At 49.5% G+C, this 21,607-nt stretch overlaps 1 protein-coding gene across 8 annotated transcripts in view; it reads left to right on the forward strand.

The window, feature by feature from the left end:
• Positions 1–21,607, forward strand: part of LOC118212931 (guanine nucleotide exchange factor VAV2-like) — a 206,946-nt gene that overhangs the window by 163,601 nt on the left and 21,738 nt on the right. For 4 of the 8 annotated variants that reach the window (XM_035391459.1, XM_035391462.1, XM_035391460.1 and 1 more), the window contains exons 4-9: positions 5,659–5,727; positions 14,995–15,100; positions 15,845–15,859; positions 18,047–18,145; positions 19,321–19,389; positions 19,727–19,827. In XM_035391459.1, the coding sequence (XP_035247350.1) occupies positions 5,659–5,727; positions 14,995–15,100; positions 15,845–15,859; positions 18,047–18,145; positions 19,321–19,389; positions 19,727–19,827 (459 nt within the window). The remainder of the gene's footprint in view (positions 1–5,658; positions 5,728–14,994; positions 15,101–15,844; positions 15,860–18,046; positions 18,146–19,320; positions 19,390–19,726; positions 19,828–21,607) is intronic. The other 4 variants (XM_035391461.1, XM_035391466.1, XM_035391467.1 and 1 more) reach the window with 1 other exon arrangement.

Below are 21,607 nucleotides of genomic sequence, written 5' to 3' on the forward strand. Positions count from 1 at the left end.
TGTGCTCAAACCAGGCTTACAGTATTAAACTGAGCTGTGCTCAGACCAGGCTGATGGAATTATGGTTTTGTGAGAAGGCTGTGATAAGCATTTTCACCAGATACCCTAATGGCAACTGCGCTCTTTCTTTCATACAGACTGACTACAGGTGTGTCCTGCTGTTGCCCGGAGTTTTAAGTGCTACATTACAGTTTGTGAATATTAACCTAAAGGGACAGGATGTTCATTGCTACTGTTAATGCCACCGTACATTGTATTATCGTTGGCTATTACCCAGATTTCATCTTAAGGTGATATCAGTGTTAAAACATACTGATCTGTGCTGTCCGGTTGTGAGGTACAGGATGAGCGTGGAGAAAGGAGAGACTGTGGATATAAGAGAGGGAAGTGTGGAGTTGGGATGGGATGGCGATTCAGGCAGGAGACAGTCTCTGCTCGGTGTGAGTTCAGCCCTCCTGCTTCCTTGAACAGCGTGCGCTTTCTGCCTTCGACCAGCACGGACTCACACGCCCACTGAGCACTCGCACACAGTCGGCCGTTTCCATGGCGTCCAGGAGCCTCCGAGCGGGTTCGAGCGGTTGCTGGCCGTCGTAATTGACAGGAGGGCTGTGGGCGGGCGGCGTCGCTGCCGCAGGAAGTCGAGACTTTGTCGAGAGATGTTCTACCCCGCGTTCCCAACTTTCAAAGTTACTGCCGAAGCTTGGATTTGGCTGTCACTGAAGTGTTTTGCTTGCTGAAGTGCTGTAGCGTAGGAATATTCATGAAGGGATGTAGTCTATGACAAGGCATCCAGAGCTAGTGCTTCGCTGCAGACAGACCCCAAATCTCCAGGTGCCAAGCAGAACATGGAGGGGGCGGAGCTGTCCATCTGGCGTGTTTAGAGTGGTTAATGTCTTGGGTGAAGACTTCAGTTGAGTGCTGATCTGAGATCAGTGGGGTGAGAGGAGAGGATAGCCAGCGGCCGCTTTAAATATAACTGTGAGCTTCTCAGCCAACCCACTACCCACTCCTCGTCTGCATCCTTCATCCTCTCCTCCCTTCCTACCCTCCTCCCTCATCTCCCCCTCTCTTTCTCCTCTCGTCTTCTTCTCCTCTCCCCCTCTCCCCTTCTCCTCTCCTCCGTTCCTCCTTTTCCCATTCATATCTCCTCTCATCCACTCCTCCCCCCTTCCTTTCCCCCTTTTCTCCTCCTCTTCTCTTTTCTTCTTCACCCCTCCTTCTCTCCCCCTGTGCTCTTCTTCTCCCATCCTTCTGTCCTCCCCTCCTCATGTCCTTCCCTCCTTACCCCCTCTCCTCCTCCTCTTCTCTTCTTCCTCTCCCCTCCTCCTCATCCCCCCTTCTCATCCTTTTCTCTCCCTCTCCTCTTCCTCTCCTCTCTTCTTCTTCTCCCCTTCTTCGCTTCCCCTCTCCTCTCTTCGTCATTTCTTCCTCTCCTCCTCTCCTCCCCTCCTCTCCCTCTCCTCTCTTCTTCTCCCCTCCTCCCCCTCCTCATCTCTTCCTCATCTCCTCTCCTTCTCTCCTCCCTGCTCTCCTGTGTACTGTGGGAGTCTGAGGGTGTGCACCTGTTTGCCTAAGCCCCTTGTTGTCACACAGGTGACTGGGCTTTGAAGGCTTTCATCTATGACTCTGAGCCATTAGTCAGATTTAGTGCCCCAAATATGGTCCTCACAGGGCTGTTTGAGCCGATAACAGGCTTATTTCCGCTCTCGGCCGCCGCGCTGCTCTCCGGGAGCCGCCAGCGCGGGAGCATCAGCATGCGCGGGGCGGCGTGTCTGCATAATTGGTTCCTTTGTTTCACGCAGTAAAGTAATGTGTTTGGTGTTGATTAAAACCCACATTCATCACCGCGGTTTCCAATGAATTAAAAATGTCAATATCCCTTTCCCCCGAAGGAGCGAAACAGCCCTTGAGCACGGTGATGGCGCAAAGTGTGCTGTGCGCTAGCCCATTAGCCAGGTGTGTAGCACATTGCACTGTGGGCTAACCCATTAGCCAGGTGTGTAGGACATTGCACTGTGCGCTAGCCCATTAGCCAGGTGTGTAGCACATTGCACTGTGGGCTAACCCATTAGCCAGGTGTGTAGGACATTGCACTGTGGGCTAACCCATTAGCCAGGTGTGTAGGACATTGCACTGTGCGCTAGCCCATTAGCCAGGTGTGTAGCACATTGCACTGTGGGCTAACCCATTAGCCAGGTGTGTAGGACATTGCACTGTGGGCTAACCCATTAGCCAGGTGTGTAGGACATTGCACTGTGGGCTAACCCATTAGCCAGGTGTGTAGCACATTGCACTGTGAGCTAACCCATTAGCCAGGTGTGTAGGACATTGCACTGTGGGCTAACCCATTAGCCAGGTGTGTAGCACATTGCACTGTGGGCTAACCCATTAGCCAGGTGTGTAGGACATTGCACTGTGGGCTAACCCATTAGCCAGGTGTGTAAGACATTGCACTGTGGGCTAACCCATTAGCCAGGTGTGTAGCACATTGCACTGTGCGCTAACCCATTAGCCAGGTGTGTAGGACATTGCACTGTGCACTAACCCATTAGCCAGGTGTGTAGGACATTGCACTGTGGGCTAACCCATTAGCCAGGTGTGTAGGACATTGCACTGTGGGCTAACCCATTAGCCAGGTGTGTAGGACATTGCACTGTGCACTAACCCATTAGCCAGGTGTGTAGGACATTGCACTGTGGGCTAACCCATTAGCCAGGTGTGTAGGACATTGCACTGTGCGCTAGCCCATTAGCCAGGTGTGTAGGACATTGCACTGTGGGCTAACCCATTAGCCAGGTGTGTAGGACATTGCACTGTGCACTAACCCATTAGCCAGGTGTGTAGGACATTGCACTGTGGGCTAACCCATTAGCCAGGTGTGTAGGACATTGCACTGTGCGCTAGCCCATTAGCCAGGTGTGTAGGACATTGCACTGTGCACTAACCCATTAGCCAGGTGTGTAGGACATTGCACTGTGGGCTAACCCATTGGCCAGGTGTGCAGTACATTACCTTTGTTCCCCAGATGCCATGAAGAAAGATCAGAGCATCTTTGTATTTTATACATGCACTACATAGCCAAAAGTATGTGGACACTTGACATCCAACATCTCATCAAAAATTATGGGCACTAATATGGTGTTGGTCCACCCCTTGCGTCAATTACGTCTTATTTTCACTGGAACTAAACCATGAAAAACAGCCCCAGACCAAGGGGTGTCCTGATACTTTTGGTCATATAGTGTTCCTAGTCATGGATTCCTCAGAATGTATTCCTAAGAATATTCCTAGAATAATGTGCATAAATAGGGCTGCACACCTTATTTATGCATATTAAGAAATGAATATTGTGCCTTCTACTGTAATTATATTACCTTCAATTGAATTACTGAATTCAACTGAAGAGCCCTTGACAAAAATGGCAGGAAATTATAAACAGCATGGAAAATGTAATACATGTGGGTTCTGATTTCTTGAAAAGGGTCATATGTAAAGGAAACATGCATATTAATAGTGAGTTATTTGCATGAGCACAACCCAGTTTTCTTTTAAATAGGGTCCCCCATATCTGGTCCAAGGGCTCATGGGTTGTGTAGGGGTCAAGGGTCACGCGGTTCCTGTGTCAGCCTTGGAGCCTTTTTTTCCTAGCAGTCTTTGCATCGCAGCACCCCCGCGCCCCCAGGCAGCGCTGTCCTGATTGATGCTGCTCCTGTTAGACGTCTAAGACGTTCAAGGACACTCGGGAACACCCCCGCATAATCACAGGGACACGAATCAAATCAAATCAAATCAAATCAAATCAAATCAATCATCGAATCAAAATTTATTTGTATAGCGTATTTTACAGCAGTTGTCACAATACGCTTTACGGACAAACCCTGGCCTGAACCCCCGCAGGAGCGTGCCCAAGGCAACAGGAGCGCTGTTATCCTGAGTCTAACCGTGATCGCTCCCACGCCAGGGCCTCGGCGCGTTTGTTTGGGCGATCAGGAGCGCCTGAATCAGAGAGACGGGTCGCAGATCGATCCCCGTACCTCAGGTCTCCGCTGAGTTGACAGTTGACAAATATGTATCCGGGGGAAACGAGTTTTTTGTCTCCTCAGAAATCCACGGCAGATATTGGACAATCAAAAGGGGGTAAACCTGGGGGTGTGTTAATGGTGATGCGTGATTTGGCGTGTGCCTTTAAGGGGCAGCGTGTGCAGTGGTAGAGGTTTTACAGAGTTTTTTCCTTTTTTAAGCTCACTCCGTTTAGATGAATTGAGCAATCGGACGTCTCCGAATCTCTGAAAAAAAGGCATTAGAAACCGAATCCGATTTGATCCCCCTGATTTGGCCGCGGAACAGCGCGCAAACGCTATCGAGCGCGCCGTTTAGTCACGCTGCTTTAGAACCCCGGCTCCGCCTACCTCCGCCCACCACGGCCAGGCGTGCCGCCGCAGCGGCCATCATTACCCGCGATCGCCACGGAGACGAGCTCCGCTTCCTGCGCGGTGCTGAACTCCGGACTTTTACAGGCGTTTTCACCTTCCGCACAGAGAGCAGTCCTGTGTTCCAGGACCCCTCCCCGCAGGCTGCTGTGTGGGAGAAACCCAGTGCGGGTGGGGTGGGGGGGTGGGGGATTGGGGTTTTTATACATGCAGAGCTGTTTCGTGTGGGGGAGCCACTGATTCAGACTTTACTCACAGAGCCCAACTTTATGTTTTACCTGGGGTCCGGTTTCAGACGGACACGCAGGCACACACAGTTTTTTTTTTATTGAAGTCCTCTCCCTGATCTCAGTTTTATGCGGGCCGTTGGTGTTCTCTTGGTGCATCAAAGTGAACATTTTCCCTGGAGTTTAAACCTCAAAGGAAACTGCAGCTTCAGTCACATGCTGAAGAATACCTTTGAGGTAATCTGCTCAGTAAAAAATGGCTATTTCCCGAAACAGCCCAAAGGTGCCCATTAACAGAGCAAGCCCCCCCTCCATCCGCCCCATATGAGTCCGGGGGTGTTCCGTGCGGCCTCTTAATTTAATTTACCTAGAGAGAGACCTGCTGTGCCTTAACGGTCTCTTGGGGAAGAGCGCATGCAGAGAATCCTGGCCCTAAGTGTCGGCAACAGCAGGCTTTTTACATTTTACCCCTCCACTCGAACGATGGAGTGCTCATTTAGATGACTGGCACTGCGGCTGCATCGTAACAGAACTCACTGCCGTTTCCACGGTCGGAAACTGCATTAGCTGCCTGCGTATTCATTTATTTTAGAGCTTGCTAGGACCATGTATTTAACGGTAATAATAATAATAATAATAATAATGATTGATTACATTGTTTGGAACCTGCCATATTCTCAAAGTGCTGTGCTATGATGGGGGAAGCGCTGCTCACATACAGGCCGTATAAACTCCCACCTGAGCTGTGCTAGGCAGCCATTTTGTGGCAGAACGATCGCCACACATCACCTGAGGTGGAGAGGGGGGAACAATTAGGGCAGTTAAGCTCAGTATTATACACACAGGAAATGTGTTAGACTCAATATTATACACACAGGAAATGTGTTAAACTTAGTATTATACACACAGGAAATGTGTTAAACTCAGTATTATACACACAGGAAATGCGTCTGAGGGAACTGTCTCCCCGTGAAATGAATATCTCTGTTTGTGTGTTTCAGGCCGTTCCCGTCGGAGGACACGGCGGTGAACGAGGACGACGTGTACCGGAGCCTGGAGGAGCTAGCGGAGTGAGTCACGCCCGCGGTCGGCCCGCGCTAACTGCAGAACACGCCCCGCCCTGCCCTGCCTCCCTCTCTGCCGCTGGAGATCTCCCTCTCTGCCGCTGGAGATCTCCCTCTCTGCCGCTGGAGATCTCCCTCTCTGCCGCTGGAGATCTCCCTCTCTGCCGCTGGAGATCTCCCTCTCTGCCGCTGGAGATCTCCCTCTCTGCCGCTGGAGATCTCCCTCTCTGCCGCTGACCAAGCAAATGTACCACCAACCGAGTGCCATTTTAACAGCGATTCGGAACACTTCCGCCAAAACCCGGGAACGTGCCGGAGGGCGCGCCGCGGCTCCCCGTCGGTAACGGGTCCGTGCCGTCGCGCCCGTTTCTTTGCAGGGCGGCGGTGCTCCATCCCCAATCACGACCCGCTGCCAGCCGCTTAGGGGGTTTCCATAGCGACACGAACGTGGGGCGGTGGGCGGCTGAGTGGCGCTGTTGTGCAGGGGAGCCGGACTGGCACTGAGAGAGAGAGAGAGAGGGAGGGAGAGAGAGAGAGAGAGAGAGAGAGAGGGAGAGAGGGAGGGAGAGAGAGGAAGAGGGAGAGAGAGAGAGCGAGGGATAGGGAGAGGGAGAGAGAGAGAGAGAGAGGGAGGGAGGGAGAGAGAGAGAGAGAGAGTGGGAGGGAAAGAGGGAGAGAGGGAGGAAGGGAGAGAGGGAGGTAGAGAGAGGGAAAGAGGGAGGGAGGGAGAGGGAGAGAGGGAGGGAGAGAGAGAGGGAATGAGAGAGAGTGAGGGAGGGAGAGAGAGAGTGAGAGAGATGGAGAGAGAGGGAGATGGATAGAAAGAGAGAGGGAGAGATATTTTTAATTCCTTTATTTTCATTTATCACACCAGCAGTAGGTTAACCTGGATTACAATTCCCAGTCAGTACAACAATTTTTCCTTTTTATGTCGCAACAAACAAAATTAATGAGCATTACATGACTGTTAAAAATTAAGCAGGACCATTAAAAATTTAAAAGTCAACTGTCCATCATTGCCAGCCTTGCAAAGAACCCCCCCCCCCCACACATACACACACACAAACATGCACACCATGTTGCACAGAGCTCTAGTATGTCATTAATTAAAATCCGATATGCAAATTTAATCTTTAGCCGTGCTGCCACCATGCCCTTAAGCACACTTCCGGGTTCACTGGACCCAGCCCCACTAATATATGCTCCTTCCTGCTCTGCCAAACACACAGTATGCATCTGGCCTTGAGACTAAGAGAGAGAGATGGAGGGAGTGAGAGAGGGAGAGAGTGAGAGAAGGGAGGGAGAGAGGGAGAGCGACAGGGAGAGAGGGGGTGAGGGAGAGAAGGAGAGAGGGAGGGAGAGAGAGGGACAGATAGAGAGAGGGAGGGAGGGAGAGAGAGAGAACGAGGGAGGGAGAGAGTGAGAGAAGGGAGGGAGAGCGACAGGGAGAGAGGGAGGGAGAGAGGGGGTGAGGGAGGCTATGACAGAACCCATTCGGTCTGATTAATGTAAAATAATTAGGTGTTCTGACCAGATAGGTGCCATTTATCACTGCTAGTGCAAACCCATCCAGATGAATGGCATCCCCTATCTCCCCACTGCCTCCTGAATATATTACCCTCCCGCAACGTCCACACAGCCTGAGAAACGAGAGCCGCACTCACAGCAGATGAAGCTCATTCGAAACGCTAGCAAGATAAAGCTAAAGCTGGGAGGTGTTCTGCCTGAGGGGCAGCTGAACACAGGACCTGCACTCAAACCTGAGGTGCTCTCACTGAACACAGGACCTGCACTCGAACCTGAGGCACTGAACACATGACCGCTCTCAAACATAAGCCGCTCTGACTGAACACATCACCTGCATTTATACCTGAGGCACTCAATCAAAGAGGGGGACATCCTGCAGACTCCAGACAGCCAATCAGAATGGGGGATGCCCTGCCAGACAGCCAACCAAAGAGGGGTAATTCTGCTAAGCAGACTCCAGGCAGCCAATCACAATGGGGGATGTCCCCTGCCTGGTAGACTCCAGGCAACCAATCAAATTAGGGGGGCCCTACCAGACAGCCAATCAGAATGAGGGACGCACTGCCAGGTAGACCCTGGGCAGCCAATCAAAGTGGGAGGTGCCTTTCCAGACAGCCAAGCAAAGTGGGGGATGCCCCGCCAGACAGCCAATCAAAGTGGGGGACGCCCTGCAGACTGAGATCCCACCCCTCTGGGACTCCTGCAGGATTCCCAGCTGTGGGTAACACTGCATTGGCCGTTTGGACAATCCTGTAGGCTCAGAGCCTCAGTGAAACGAACAGCGTTGAGTCAGATTTGACAGTAGATTTGAGAGTGCATTTTACTCTGTGTATTTGATCCCTTTTGGACTGAAAAGTAAACTCTATTTGAGTTAGACTGAACTGTGTGTGTGTGTGTGTGTGAGAGAGTGAGAGTGTATGAGTCTGAGTTAAGTGTGTGTGTGTGTGTGTGTGTGTGTGAGTGAGTGAGTGAGTGAGTGAGTGAGTGAGTGAGTGAGTGAGTGAGTGAGTGAGTGAGTGAGTGAGTGAGTGAGTGAACTTGTAATACTATCTTTGTGGGAACCAAATGTCCTCACAAGGATAGAAAGACGAGGAAAATTTATTTTTGTGGGGACCTTTTGCCGGTCCTCACAAGGTCAGGAGGCTATTTTAGGGTTAGGACTTATGGTTAGGGTTAGGGTTACAATTAGGTTAAGGTTAGGCATGTAGTGGTTGGGGTTAGGGTTAGGGTTAGAGTTAGAGGTTATGGAATGAATGTAGTCAATGGGAAGTCCTCACAAGGATAGCACAGTACGGGACTGTGTGAGAGTGTGTGTGTGTGTGAGAGCGAGAATGTGTGTGTGTATGTGTGTGTGAGTAAGTGTGTGTAGGTGTGTGCGTGTGTGTGTATGTGTGTGTGAGTAAGTGTGTGTGCGTGTGCGTGTGTGTGTGTGTGTGTGTGTGTGCGTGTGTGTGTGCGCGTATATGTGTGTGTGTGTGTGTGTGTGTGTTTGCGTTTTCACCTGCGGTTGTGTCTATTAAGGCTAATCTCTCAGACTAATGGCTTAGTCCTTCCCTTTGGGCCCATAATGTGAGTTCCTCTGCTTCCATATTTAAAAGCTCCATCTAGGAGGTGACAAAGCATGAAATGGAGCCATTGGGCAGAGTCTCTCAGGGAAAATCAGGGAGATCCAGCACAGATGTGTCAAGAGCTCTTTTTCCCTTTCCTTCTCCAAGCAGCCGTAGCCTGCAAAACACATATACTCTCACCGACCAAGCCCAGAACACACATATACCCCACATATACCCCCACAGAACACGCATATACCCCCACAGAACACACATAGACCCCCACATATACCCCCACAGAACACACATATACCCCACATATACCCCCACAGAACACACATATATACCCCATATATACCCCCACAGAACACACATATACCCCACATATACCCCCACAGAACACACATAGACCCCCACAGAACACACATAGACCCCCACATATACCCCCACAGAACACACATAGACCCCCACAGAACACACATATACCCCACATATACCCCCACAGAACACACATATACCCCACATATACCCCCACAGAACACACATATACCCCACATATACCCCCACAGAACACACATAGACCCCCACAGAACACACATAGACCCCCACATATACCCCCACAGAACACACATAGACCCCCACAGAACACACATATACCCCACATATACCCCCACAGAACACACATATACCCCACATATACCCCCACAGAACACACATATACCCCACATATACCCCCACAGAACACACATAGACCCCCACAGAACACACATATACCCACATATACCCCCACAGAACACGCATATACCCCACATATACCCCCACAGAACACATATATACCCCACATATACCCCCACAGAACACACATATACCCCACATATACCCCCACAGAACACACATAGACCCCCACAGAACACACATAGACCCCCACATATACCCCCACAGAACACACATATATACCCCATATATACCCCCACAGAACACACATATACCCCACATATACCCCCACAGAATACATGTATACCCCCTCAGAACACACATAGACCCCCACATATACCCCCACAGAACACACATAGACCCCCACAGAACACACATATACCCCACATATACCCCCACAGAACACACATAGACCCCCACAGAACACACATATACCCCACATATACCCCCACAGAACACACATATACCCCACATATACCCCCACAGAACACACATATACTCCCACAGAACAAGCCCAGAACACACACACACATACCCCCACAGAACCAGCCCAGAACACACACACACACACATACCCCCACAGAACCAGCCCAGAACACACACACACACACACACACCTCCACAGAACAAGCCCAGAACACACACACACACACCCCCGCAGAACGAGCCCAGCAGGTGGACCTGTAGGAGACATATTCCGCCGGGGCAGGCTGCCATGGTGACGGTTGCTAATGCGAGCTGCTCAGCGGATGGTGCCGGTGTGGCTGTGCAGTCTGTTAGCAGATCTGGGGCCCTGTTTCCACAGCCTCGCTAAACGGCGGCGGGATTTAGCGGATTTGCTCTGCCGCGCAGAGCGAGCTGTTTTCACAGTCTGAGCCTGGGCCACACAAGGTTGCAGCTCAGCTTGCAGGAGACACAGGAGTGAGTTTCTCCAGCCTGTATTAAAGCCCTGCGTCAGGTGCTGGGCTGTGCCCCGGGGCTGTCAGCGCAGACAAAGCACAGAGACACTGCTGGGACTGCTTTAGCACAGGCTGAGCACAGGGCCCCGCTGGGACTGCTTTTAGCACAGGCTGAGCACAGAGCCCCCGCTCGGACTGCTTTAGCACAGGCTGAGCACAGGGCCCCGCTGGGACTGCTTTAGCACAGGCTGAGCACAGGGCCCCGCTGGGACTGCTTTAGCACAGGCTGAGCACAGGGCCCCGCTGGGACTGCTTTAGCACAGGCTGAGCACAGGGCCCCCGCTGGGACTGCTTTAGCACAGGCTGAGCACAGGGCCCCGTTGGGACTGCTTTAGCTCAGGCTGAGCACAGGCTGAGCACAGGGGCTCAGCTGGGACTGCTTTAGCACAGGCTGAGCACAGGGACTCAGCTGGGATTGTGAGTACTGTGGCTCAGTTTGTTACTCTGACTCAGTCTGTAACTCAGTGTGTAACTCAGTGAAGACGCGGCTTGCCTTGGCAGAGGCCATGTCCCCCCGGGTGGTGCACTTGGCGGATGTTTTGGGGTGTCCCCTCTCATAACTCAGACGGGTTCGGATCGAACCTCCTGCTGCGCTTCGACTGACAGGCAGGCCGGTGTGACTGTCGTCTGTGGCACAGCGGTGAGCTCACGGCAGCTGAGGTCATTCACAGAAGCGACCTACATCTTTATTTGGGAGGGTGGTGGGATGGGGGCGATGGGGGGGGGGGGGCGGTTAGGCTGTTAGCATGGCCTGAGGAGGCCACAGGGGGTCATGTGCTGGTCAGTGTCCACTCACAGAGTTCAGAACCACTCACGCGCCCCTGATCTGATTCTGTCAGACTGTAGACCTTATCAGAGAGGACCGAACACCGCTGACAGTATCAGAACAGAGATGCAGGGACCCGGGGGGGCCTGCGTGTGGTTGTCTGGTCCTGGGTGGCCTTGTGTAACCTCCTGCTTAGCACAGCGAGGGTGATCTGGTAATACCAGCACTGATCCAGCTCACAGACACATGGGTACATTACCTACAGGGTCTCTTATCACTGAATAAACTGGAGACGCGCGCGCGCACGCGCGCGCACACACACACACTCTTTCTCCTTGTCTCATGCACACACACACCACGCACTCAGTGTCTGCGTACAAACACAATGTTTCTGTGTCATGCAAACAAACCACACACATACACACATAAGAGCAAACACACGCACGTATAAGTTCATGGAATTTAATAGCTGGCCTGACAGAGACCGAAAAAAATTTTTATCCTTGAAAGTGTTTTATTTTTGTCGTTTTTTCCTGTTATTCTCCGTCGCCGACAGAACTGTGAATATTCACATCACATTCGATAGCGAGCCACGACGCGCCACAGGTAATAATCGCGCTGACGTCCGAACAAATTCCGTGGAATTTTCGTTAGCGGAACCGTGACACGTTGTCTGAACACATCTCCCCAGCCACAGAGCACGCTCCGCTTCACATCCCGGTTTATGGTGTAAGAAGAGGTGGGCACTCAACAAGAAGAAGCCGCCATTTTACCTTCGGCTTTCCCAGCCGCGCGGTCGCTGTTGGAACGACACGGGGTCGCGCGCGCCGCGGTGTCGGGTAGTTGACTCGGTGCTCAGTGCCGCGGGTAACGTACCGAACATCAGGAAGGAGTCAGAGAGCCGTTAGAGGAGGAGGCGGGGTCTGAGTTAGGAAGCTGTGTAGCTACAGCGTGTCCGGAGGTGTGAGCGTCAAACCACACTCAGCTCGCTGCGGATGAACAGATGCGGATACGCCGCGTAGGTCAGGGATCAGCAACTCACGGTCCTCGAGGGCCGAGACCTGCTGGTTTTCCACCCTCCCTTTGCCTGGGAGTCAGGTGTGAAGACAGTCTGGCCAATCAGTAGCACTAATTACCCGGGAGAAAAGAAAACCAGGGCTGGATTTGGATTTGAGGGCCAGAGTTGATGATCCCTGGTATAGGTGCATGCTTTACACGCTGACAGCTTGCATTGAAAGGCTGCTTCCACTAGTAAAACTGTACCCAGTAACCGCATTAATGGGGTGTGACATGTACGAGATTACCAGGAGAGACTTTGTGAGAGGACCTGTCCACAAAAAACACAGAACATCCACCTTTTGTGTGTGTGTGTGGGATTAGACCCCAAAACCCACTGAGAACCAAGAGGCCGTTCTGTAATGCAGTGCTCTGGGAACCCACAATGGCGCATGCACGGTAAAATGTCCAGTGTTAATTTAACCCGAACTGTGTTAATTAAACTCTTAACAGATAATATTTGGTCCCACTCCAGAATGATATCTGTCAGAGTTGAAATAGCACTGTTAGAGTTGAATTAGCGCTGGAAATTTTACTGTGTGTGCATGAAGGCAGACGAAGAGAGGGAGGAGGCGAAAAAGAGGTGGAAAAAAATGGGATTAGCTCAGTTTGTGCTGACATAAGGACAGCACATCAAAGGCTTCGCTGGGAGAAAAAAGATGTGAAAAGAAGGAAGTTATTTTTCTCCTTATTCAGAGCTAAGGCTCCCTGTGCCCAACACTTCCACATCTACACTTCTCTGGGTCTAAACTCGCCCATCTCAGTGTTCGCTTCACGCTCTGATTTATTCGGCTAATCTTCAGGTGAATGTAGCCCCTAAGCGTTCTAGTTTGTTGCACACAGAATGTTTTCTTCAAAGTTCAAGGCAATTTCTGTGTTTTATGAAATATTGAACATAAATGTATAAGAGCTGCAGTTGCACTGCTTGAAAGGTGCTGCACAAATCATCTTTACTATTATTAAGTGTGGTATTTTTTATTGTTGTGTCACGGGCCTCGGAATGTATACGTTTTAAATTTTGAATCATGTAAATATTTATGTTTAAAATGTGACTTGTGAAATATTACCGTCCATAGGTCTTATCCCAGTTGTTTTAACATCATTGCATTTATTCTCTCTGTGTCACTAACATTGCCTTTGACTTTAAAGGCTCGCAGCATCTGATAGGAGCCCCAAACTTCAGAGTGTTGTACACTTTAAAATGAATTAATATTTTTGTATTACCTGTATTTTGGGTATTTTGTGTTTACTTGTATACACTAACTTGTGTACACTAAGGTGCGTAGTTTGTGCGTTTTATGGATTTATACTGCCAGTCATTTGTGTGCACACCTGATCCAGAGGTACAGCCACAGAGATTTGAACTAGCAACCTCTTTGTGGCGGATCCTGAATCCCAGCCTCTGTGCCCATTCATAAGTATACAAAAGAGCAACTCGGTAGTCCTGACGCATCCACATCCACCTTTATTCCTCCCCTTCACCTGAAGTATCACTGCTATGAGTCTCAGACATACTGTAAGGGGGGAGGGGGGGGGCTTTATCCCACATTTTTAGAAGTCTATAAGATCCTGAGAGTGGCTCAGGGAAGGACATTAGCCTCCAGGGCTGTCCGGTGCTTAGTCCTATCCCTTATAAGCTGCCTGCTTTCAGCTAACAAAGACGAGACTCAAGACATCTCCTGAAAGGCTTTTTTTTCCAGTTAGACTGAAAAAAGTCAATGGCAAAAGTAATTGGTTTTGGGTGTTTTTCTTTAAAGGAGAGACTCTATTTCCGTTCAACTGATTTATACAGAAGAGAAAGAATAGAGGGAGTTGGATGCTAAGTGCCCATTAAGCTGTGTGCTTTGTGCCCTCAGGCTTTATACAGTAAGAGCTGTGCTACACTGTGCTCTCAGGCTGTATAAGAACTGTGCTACACTGTGCTCTCAGCCTTTATAAGAGCTGTGCTACACTGCGCTCTCAGGCTGTATAAGAACTGTGCTACACTGTGCTCTCAGCCTTTATAAGAGCTGTGCTACACTGTGCTCTCAGGCCTTATAAGAGCTGTGTGAACTCTGGCTTTTGTTTATGTCAGTGTCCTAGTGGTTTTTATTTTGACTCAGAAGTTGCCTAGGGTTGTTTTGCACTTTAAACTGAAAAAAATCATTAGGAGCCAGCGTGTCCTCTGATTGGTAAGCGTGATTGTGTGTATGACTTCCCTCTGATTGGGTAGGCGTGATTGTGTGTAAGGCTTCTCTCTGATTGGATGAGGGTGATTGTATTAAGGCTTCCCTCTGATTGGGTGAGGGTGATTGTATGCAAGGCTTCCCTCTGATTGGATGAGGGTGATTGTATGCAAGGCTTCTCTCTGATTGGGTGAGGGTGATTGTATGTATAGCTTCCCTCTGATTGGGTGAGGGTGATTGTATGCAAGGATTTTTTTCTGATTGGGTGAGGGTGGTTGTATGTAAGGCTTCCCTCTGATTGGGTGAGAGGGATTGTATGTAAAGCTTCCCTCTGATTGGGTGAGGGTGATTGTATGCAAGGCTGAATTTTGGGAAATCATCATGGGGATTGGTGACTTGCTATAACACAGTAAAGACTGGCTTCAGTTAGATAACAAAGAGAGAAAGTTTTCCTTTGACCCATCATTATTAAAGCATTTGGGTATCACCCAGGAACGTTTCTTCACGTGTGTGGTCTCTTCTCCCCTGACTCTCTCTAGTGAGCACGATGTGGGAGAAGATGACATCTACGACTGCGTGCCGTGCGAGGACGACGGCGATGACATCTACGAGGACATCATCAAGGTGGAGGTTCGACAGCCAATGGTGAGAAACGCCTAGGGATCTAATCTGCAGGCTATTAATAAATAACCAATAATATTAAATATTACAAATATTAAATAATATTGAAGATATTAATACGGATAATAATTGTTGTCATAATTTATATTATTGTTATTAAGACTTTTTTTTGAAAAGTTCCCACTTATAATTGCATAACCTTGCAACAGATTACAGTTCCAAAGAAATGGGGGCCTGAGGCAGTACGAGCCTTTACCTCATGGGGGCTGACATTGTGACCTGTAGCTAGATTATGAAAGTATGGGAACTTTTTTCTACATAATCTCATATGTTTATATCCAGCCTGCCCTGAAGAGCACCTGTTGTGTTTGTATGGCCATGGCTATTGCCCAGTAACATTCCCAACCTATCTGTTATTAATATTATTATTATTAGTAGTAGTAGTAGTAGAAGTAGTAGTAGCAGCAGCAGCAGAAGTAGCAGTAGTAGTAGTAGTAGTAGTAGCAGCAGCAGCAGCAGCAGCAGCAGCAGCAGCAGCAGCAGCAGCAGTAGTAGCAGCAGCAGCAGCAGCAGCAGCAGCAGCAGCAGCAGCAGCAGCAGCAGCAGCAGTAGTAGTAGTAGTAGTAGCAGCAGCAGCAGCAGCAGCAGCAGTAGTAGTAGTAGTAGCAGTGGTAGTGCTGTTGATGAAATATCACGATGAGGAACTCAGGTGTGTGTTTGCTGAGTTGCCGTGTTGACCTGTGTTACTTTGATCCCCCTATGCTGCAGATCAGGTACATGCAGGTAAGTGCCGGGGCCTCACCTGCTGTTTCATCCCATCACCACATTCCTCCAGCCAGGCCGACAGTGAGGCGTGCGTAGTGTGGGACCGCCCCCCCTCTCTGCGGCCCGTTCCACGCTTCCTTAACGAAACAAGCTGTTACCTCTGAGCACAGCCGTCCACATCATCACGAGCTTTGACAGAAGTTCAGATACCCTACAATCGAAGTACTGCATTGAGCCTGATTTATACTTCGTCACATGACCATTTCCACAAGTGTCGTGCGACAAAAATGAAAGTGTCGCACAATGTTTAGCAGTCATACTTGCAACATATACACAAGTTCTGCGACATAATTCTAGAGACACAGAGATACTTGCAACATATAGACTGTGCAACAAAATTCTAGAGGTGCGCGACACTGAAAAAAGTTGAAAATACGTCATTTTTGTCATGTGACACTTGTCGAAAGCGTTGTGCGACGAAGTACAAATCAGGCTTTATTGTGACAACATCTCTCAAAGTCCTAAGCCGTTCTCCAGTCGTTATCGTACCTTTGCAACCTGCTTTGAATTAATTCAATCGTGCGTCATGCTCAGTTGTTGCTGATGTGTTCATTCAGTCATTTCCGCGGGTGTCAAGCTGCTAACGGGCTTTGTGGATAGAAAATGAGCGCTGTTTATTTTGGCATGCACTGTGACTGTGGTTAAAGCCTACCCAGGCTTTGGATTCCTCATCTCTCTGGCCATTGAGCTCGTTCTTCAGTGAGAATCGAGTCTTTTTCAAGCTGCAAGCTAGCTTTCAGCAACAACGGCAGCTGTTCAATTAGCCATCCAGCAATTTGTTTCTTTTCCTTTCTCTGTTTAGCCGTACCATAATGAAGCAATCGTTTTTTTGTTTTGTTTTTGTTTTTTTCGCACAAACTTGCTTGGATGCGTCAGGTTTTGCTTGGCCTGGCTGTCTGCGGTCCAGATGTTCAGAGACATAAGCGGACAGATGTGCACAGAGCCTGGCTGCGATCGAAAGCAGGACTTTTCGTTTTACTTTTTTTTTTGTCACTCCGTACGCCACCTAATCATCACTCGCATTACGGAACTTGACCCCGCAATTATGCGAAACCACGAGTGTATGAAATTGTATGTTGATCGTAGCAGATTGCTCTGTAATGAATGAACCGCGTTTAGCCGAGCGTGTCGCAGGTTTGGTAAAGCTCTTTTTCGGAGTCCTCGGTGCTGAGGGGTGGGCCGGGACGCTGAATCGGAGTTCATTTTGATTGGTTCGCAGTCTCGCTGTGTGCTGGCCGTTGCTGTGTTTAGGTACGAGTCAGAATGGCTCACAGACAGTGGCCTGCTGACGTGCGTCAGAGAGAGTGTTGGCCTAAGGGCTGTTTTTATACTTCTGCGGAGTTCACGTAAAAATGGGTCTGCGGAGGTGTTGTGTGGCATGTGCAGCATAGATGTCGCATACGTCCACAAGAAGTTTAAAACGTTGTGGTTAGCAACCACTGCCGGCAGACGCTGATTGTTTGACTGGTTACGTGAGGTGTACTGGTCACTCGTATCTCATTGGTTAACTTCCTGCTGCAAATTTTAAACAACAAATATGGAGCGGTTTAACTGGAGGCTAGCCGAAGCGGTTTGACGATACCGGCAATAAATAGATAAATAAATATGAAAAATTATTTTATACGTTATGCCGTAAAATCTGATTACATGGCCTGGCAGCCTGCGCGATATGCTGCAGAAGCATAAACGCTCTCCGCGAGTTCGCAAGTGCCGCCTCACAACACGAATCACGCAAACAATACACATTACGCAGACTACATAGACTACGCAGATTATGCAGACTACGCAGATTACACAGGTTACACAGATGACGCAGACTACACAGATTATACAGACTACACAGATTATGCAGACTGTGCAGATTACGCAGACTACACAGACTACACAGATTATGCAGACTACACAGATTATGCAGACTGTGCAGATTACGCAGACTACACAGATTACACAGAGTACAAAGATTATGCAGACTACACAGATTACGCGGACTACGCAGATTATGCTGACTACGCAGAATGCAGACTACACAGACTACGCGGACTATGCAGAAGTGTAAAAGGACCTTTGGGGTGCAGATGCACGCGCTGCACATTCTCACGCTCCCCGGGGGGCGGGGCTCTGCTCTGCTCTCACACCCTGACACAGAAAATGGGGATGACTGAGGAGGACAAACGGAACTGCTGCCTGGTGGAGATCCACGAGACCGAGGCCAAGTACTACAAGACCCTGGAGGACATCGAGAAGGTGGGCGGGGCCTGCTGTGTCGAAGGGGCGGGGTCACCGGTGTGGTCCTGGTCTGCCGGTGTCTCCGGTATTTGCAGGTTGATTAGAGGAAACAGATATCAGTGTTAATGGCACCGATCGATGGACTGTTATTTGCAGAGATCAGAGTTCTGTTTGGATCACACATGCACATACACTCACACACACATACCCGCACATGCATACACGTGCACATGCATGCGCACACACACACGCATGCACACACAAACACGCACACAAGTGCACCCATGCACATGCACAAACGCACACGCATAATGTATATTCACATTGCATGATATGCATCCCAATCTGGTCTGTGACAATATGCAGGCATACTGTACACACACACACTCAAACACACACACAGAAACACGCACCTGCATGTACACACACCAGTGCAGGCAGTCCATGTGAATTCATGTGGAAGATGTTCGCTCGATTCTGCAGCCCTGTAACGCTGAGCTGGTGAGCTTCAGTGGGTGATTGGAGACGCTGTACTGAACTGTCCTCGCAGCCCTGGGGCGGGGTTCGCTGTGACGGCGCTCCTGCCTCAGTGTCGATTCGTCTCGCAACTCGAGCTGACGCGGGGCGACAGCGAGCACAGAAAACGCGCCTCGTGAATCTGGACGGCTTCCACCGAACCATCAAATAAATTAGAATATTTAAAAAACCTTCTTTTGAAGAAAAGTCTTCACGGAAGAAGATCGTAATTAACTGACAAGTCAAAGACGAACTTCCCGTTCTCCTAGGAGAGGAAGGGAGATTGTGACTGGCAGTGGAATTTATTTCCACCTGCCACAGCCGAAGAGACAGTGACACCAAAGATAGTGACACCACTTATTTATTATTTTAGTTTACACTTTCAAAATACTACTATTGCTTATTTCATTTGAACTCTAATTGTAATTGTAGATGTATGAACTATTGTTCGTGTTTTTCTTCTACTGTTATAGTACTTTGTCTTGTTTCTTGTTTGCTTTGGCAATACTTTGTGCTGCACGTATTTCATGGCAATAAATCACTTTGAATTGAATTGAACTGACATAAATTTCAAGTAATGCTGTACAGTCAGAGAGAGCATGACACAATCTGCCCCTTTGCGATATGGTCTAATGCTGGGGTTTATTCAGTAATTTGTCTGTCATTTCTTTTTCCAGAATTATATGATTCCACTGAAGCAAGTCCTCAGTCCCCAAGACATGGAGGCCATTTTTGTTAATCTGGAGGTAAGTACCAGTGGATGTGGTTGTCTGCTGACTGCAGTGTAATATTGTGACTTATTATTTGACGGTAGTGTTGTCTGGCTCGCTTTGCTGACTGCTGTGTAATAATATTGTGGCAGTTTGTTTTCTGTCAAGCGTGTTGTGTTGACTGTTGTGTGATGATATTGTGGCAGTTTGTTTTCTGTCAGGCGTCTTGTGTTGACTGTTGTGCAGTGTTGTTCACCCTTTCTGCTGCTTTTTTGTTGATTTATTGTGTTAGGTTGAGATGTTGTTGCCTGATGAACCACGTAGTGATAAGGGCTGTTGTTTTATTGTGTGTTGACGTGCTGTGTTCTTGCAGGATGTGATTAAAGTCCACTTCTCCCTGCTGAGGGCCATTGACATGAACATGGTGGGCGGCGGCGGTGGTCTGGGAAAGATCTTCCTGGATTTCAAGGAAAGGTCAGTGTCCGCGTGAACGGCGCACGTATCTCTGCAAACATCTGGGGGAACTCTGGCAGAACGGTGAGGAGGGGCTGGGTTTTCCCCCTTTGAATGGCTTTATCCAGACCGCACGGTCTTCGTAGGCACAAAGACGAGCCTTAACTCACCTGAGCTCTAAGCCGCAGCATTAGCATTAGCACAGAAGGGAATAAAATGGTTTCAGCTTGAGAAGGCAAAGCCGGAGGAACGGTTCTCCTCCCTCACAGCTCTTAATGCTGTGTTTTCAAATGCAGGCAGGCTGGACTTACTGTATACCAAAGAGCTTCATTGCATAGATGAAAAATGAAGATGATTTGCAGTGCCCTGTGTGACCATGAGGATGTGGACCTTTCCACGGTCAGTGTGTTCTGAGTGCGTTGGCCTACCGCTAAAACAGGTCAGCTTGCTGCGAGCGGGTCAGGATTTTAGGCCTGACTGGAAATCCCGTCACCACACGGCCCATTCCCCCCCCCCCCAGACCGTATAAGCGGAGAGGGTGCACGGGTTCGGGTGACTGGACGGAGGGGATGGTGTGTGTGAGGCTTTTAAAATCTCAAAAACAGTCATGTAAGACGCACCATACTTTATGTGCGGGTGAGTGTTCTGGAGCAAAATGGCCACAATATGTCAGTTAGGTGTGGTGGCTGAAGTGAGTGCTCCCCTTTCACTTTTAAGTGCTTTGTGATTCTGAAAGGCGCTTTAAAAAAAAAAAAAAAACGAAATCCAACCCATTCCGTCCCATTCATTTATAATTCTCTTTATCTGTGCAAGGACACGCATGCCGTCGGCTAACATTTCCACTGATCTGACAGACACGTTATACAGCGTTGATATAACAGCGTATTATTACACATATTCTGCATTTTGTTTCGCGTTTTCATTGCGGTGTTTCCTGCGTTTGATTGACAGTCCTCCTGGCGTCATTGCGATCCCCCCCCCCCCCCCCCGGCTCGCTTCTTTAGAGTCGGAGGTGGAGGCAAGCGGTGGCGAGGGAATGGAGTGTAGCGTTCGACAGTCCGCGGGCCGCCATTCAGCTAAATTAATTGAGTTATCTGCAGATGCGCGTCCCGCTGACCTTTCCAACAATGCGCTTTCCACAAAAGGCTTTCAGGTGTTTTACTTTATTTATTTTTTTAATTTCTCTGCGGCACTTGGAACGCCCTGCCGAAAACGTCAGCCTCTCGCTACGGCCGCCGGAGTCGACCGGCACGCGCCGTCGTGACGGCTTCCGGCGCTTTCAGCGGCGCTGGCGACTTCCTGTGGGCCGGGATCGTGCCGCGCAGCCGTGAGGTGGCAGTTTGGGCCGGCCGTTTTAACGGTGCGTACGATTTGGCAAAAAATAATACAATTCGAATTCCTTGCATCAAAAAATAACGCAAGTAATATAATAATCATGTAATGCAAATAATCGTTAAAGAATGGCGCGAGTTGGCATGTTAACGTCGCCCCTGTCTTTAAACATTTTTATCTGGGGAAACTCTAGTCCTCATTACCTGCTGATTGGTTTCCTCCGCGGGTCCTGCGGTTCTCCAGGCGCAGGGTGAGAGGGTTTGTGCTCCGTGTGTCAGAGAGCGTTACCTCTCTCTCTGACAGCGTGTCATCTCTGTTCTCATCACCGGGCTCCCCCTCGCTCTGTACGCGCCCCCGGGGCTTCCGAGAGGCGGCCGTTTACTTATTTTAAACATTTTATGGGAGCAACACGTGCGGCGGCATTTCGGTTCCCCTCGGAGACGCGAGTCAGAAGACGGGGGGGGCATTC

This window comes from Anguilla anguilla, chromosome 14, assembly GCF_013347855.1.
Source record: "Anguilla anguilla isolate fAngAng1 chromosome 14, fAngAng1.pri, whole genome shotgun sequence".
NCBI classification, from domain to species: Eukaryota; Metazoa; Chordata; class Actinopteri; order Anguilliformes; family Anguillidae; genus Anguilla; species Anguilla anguilla.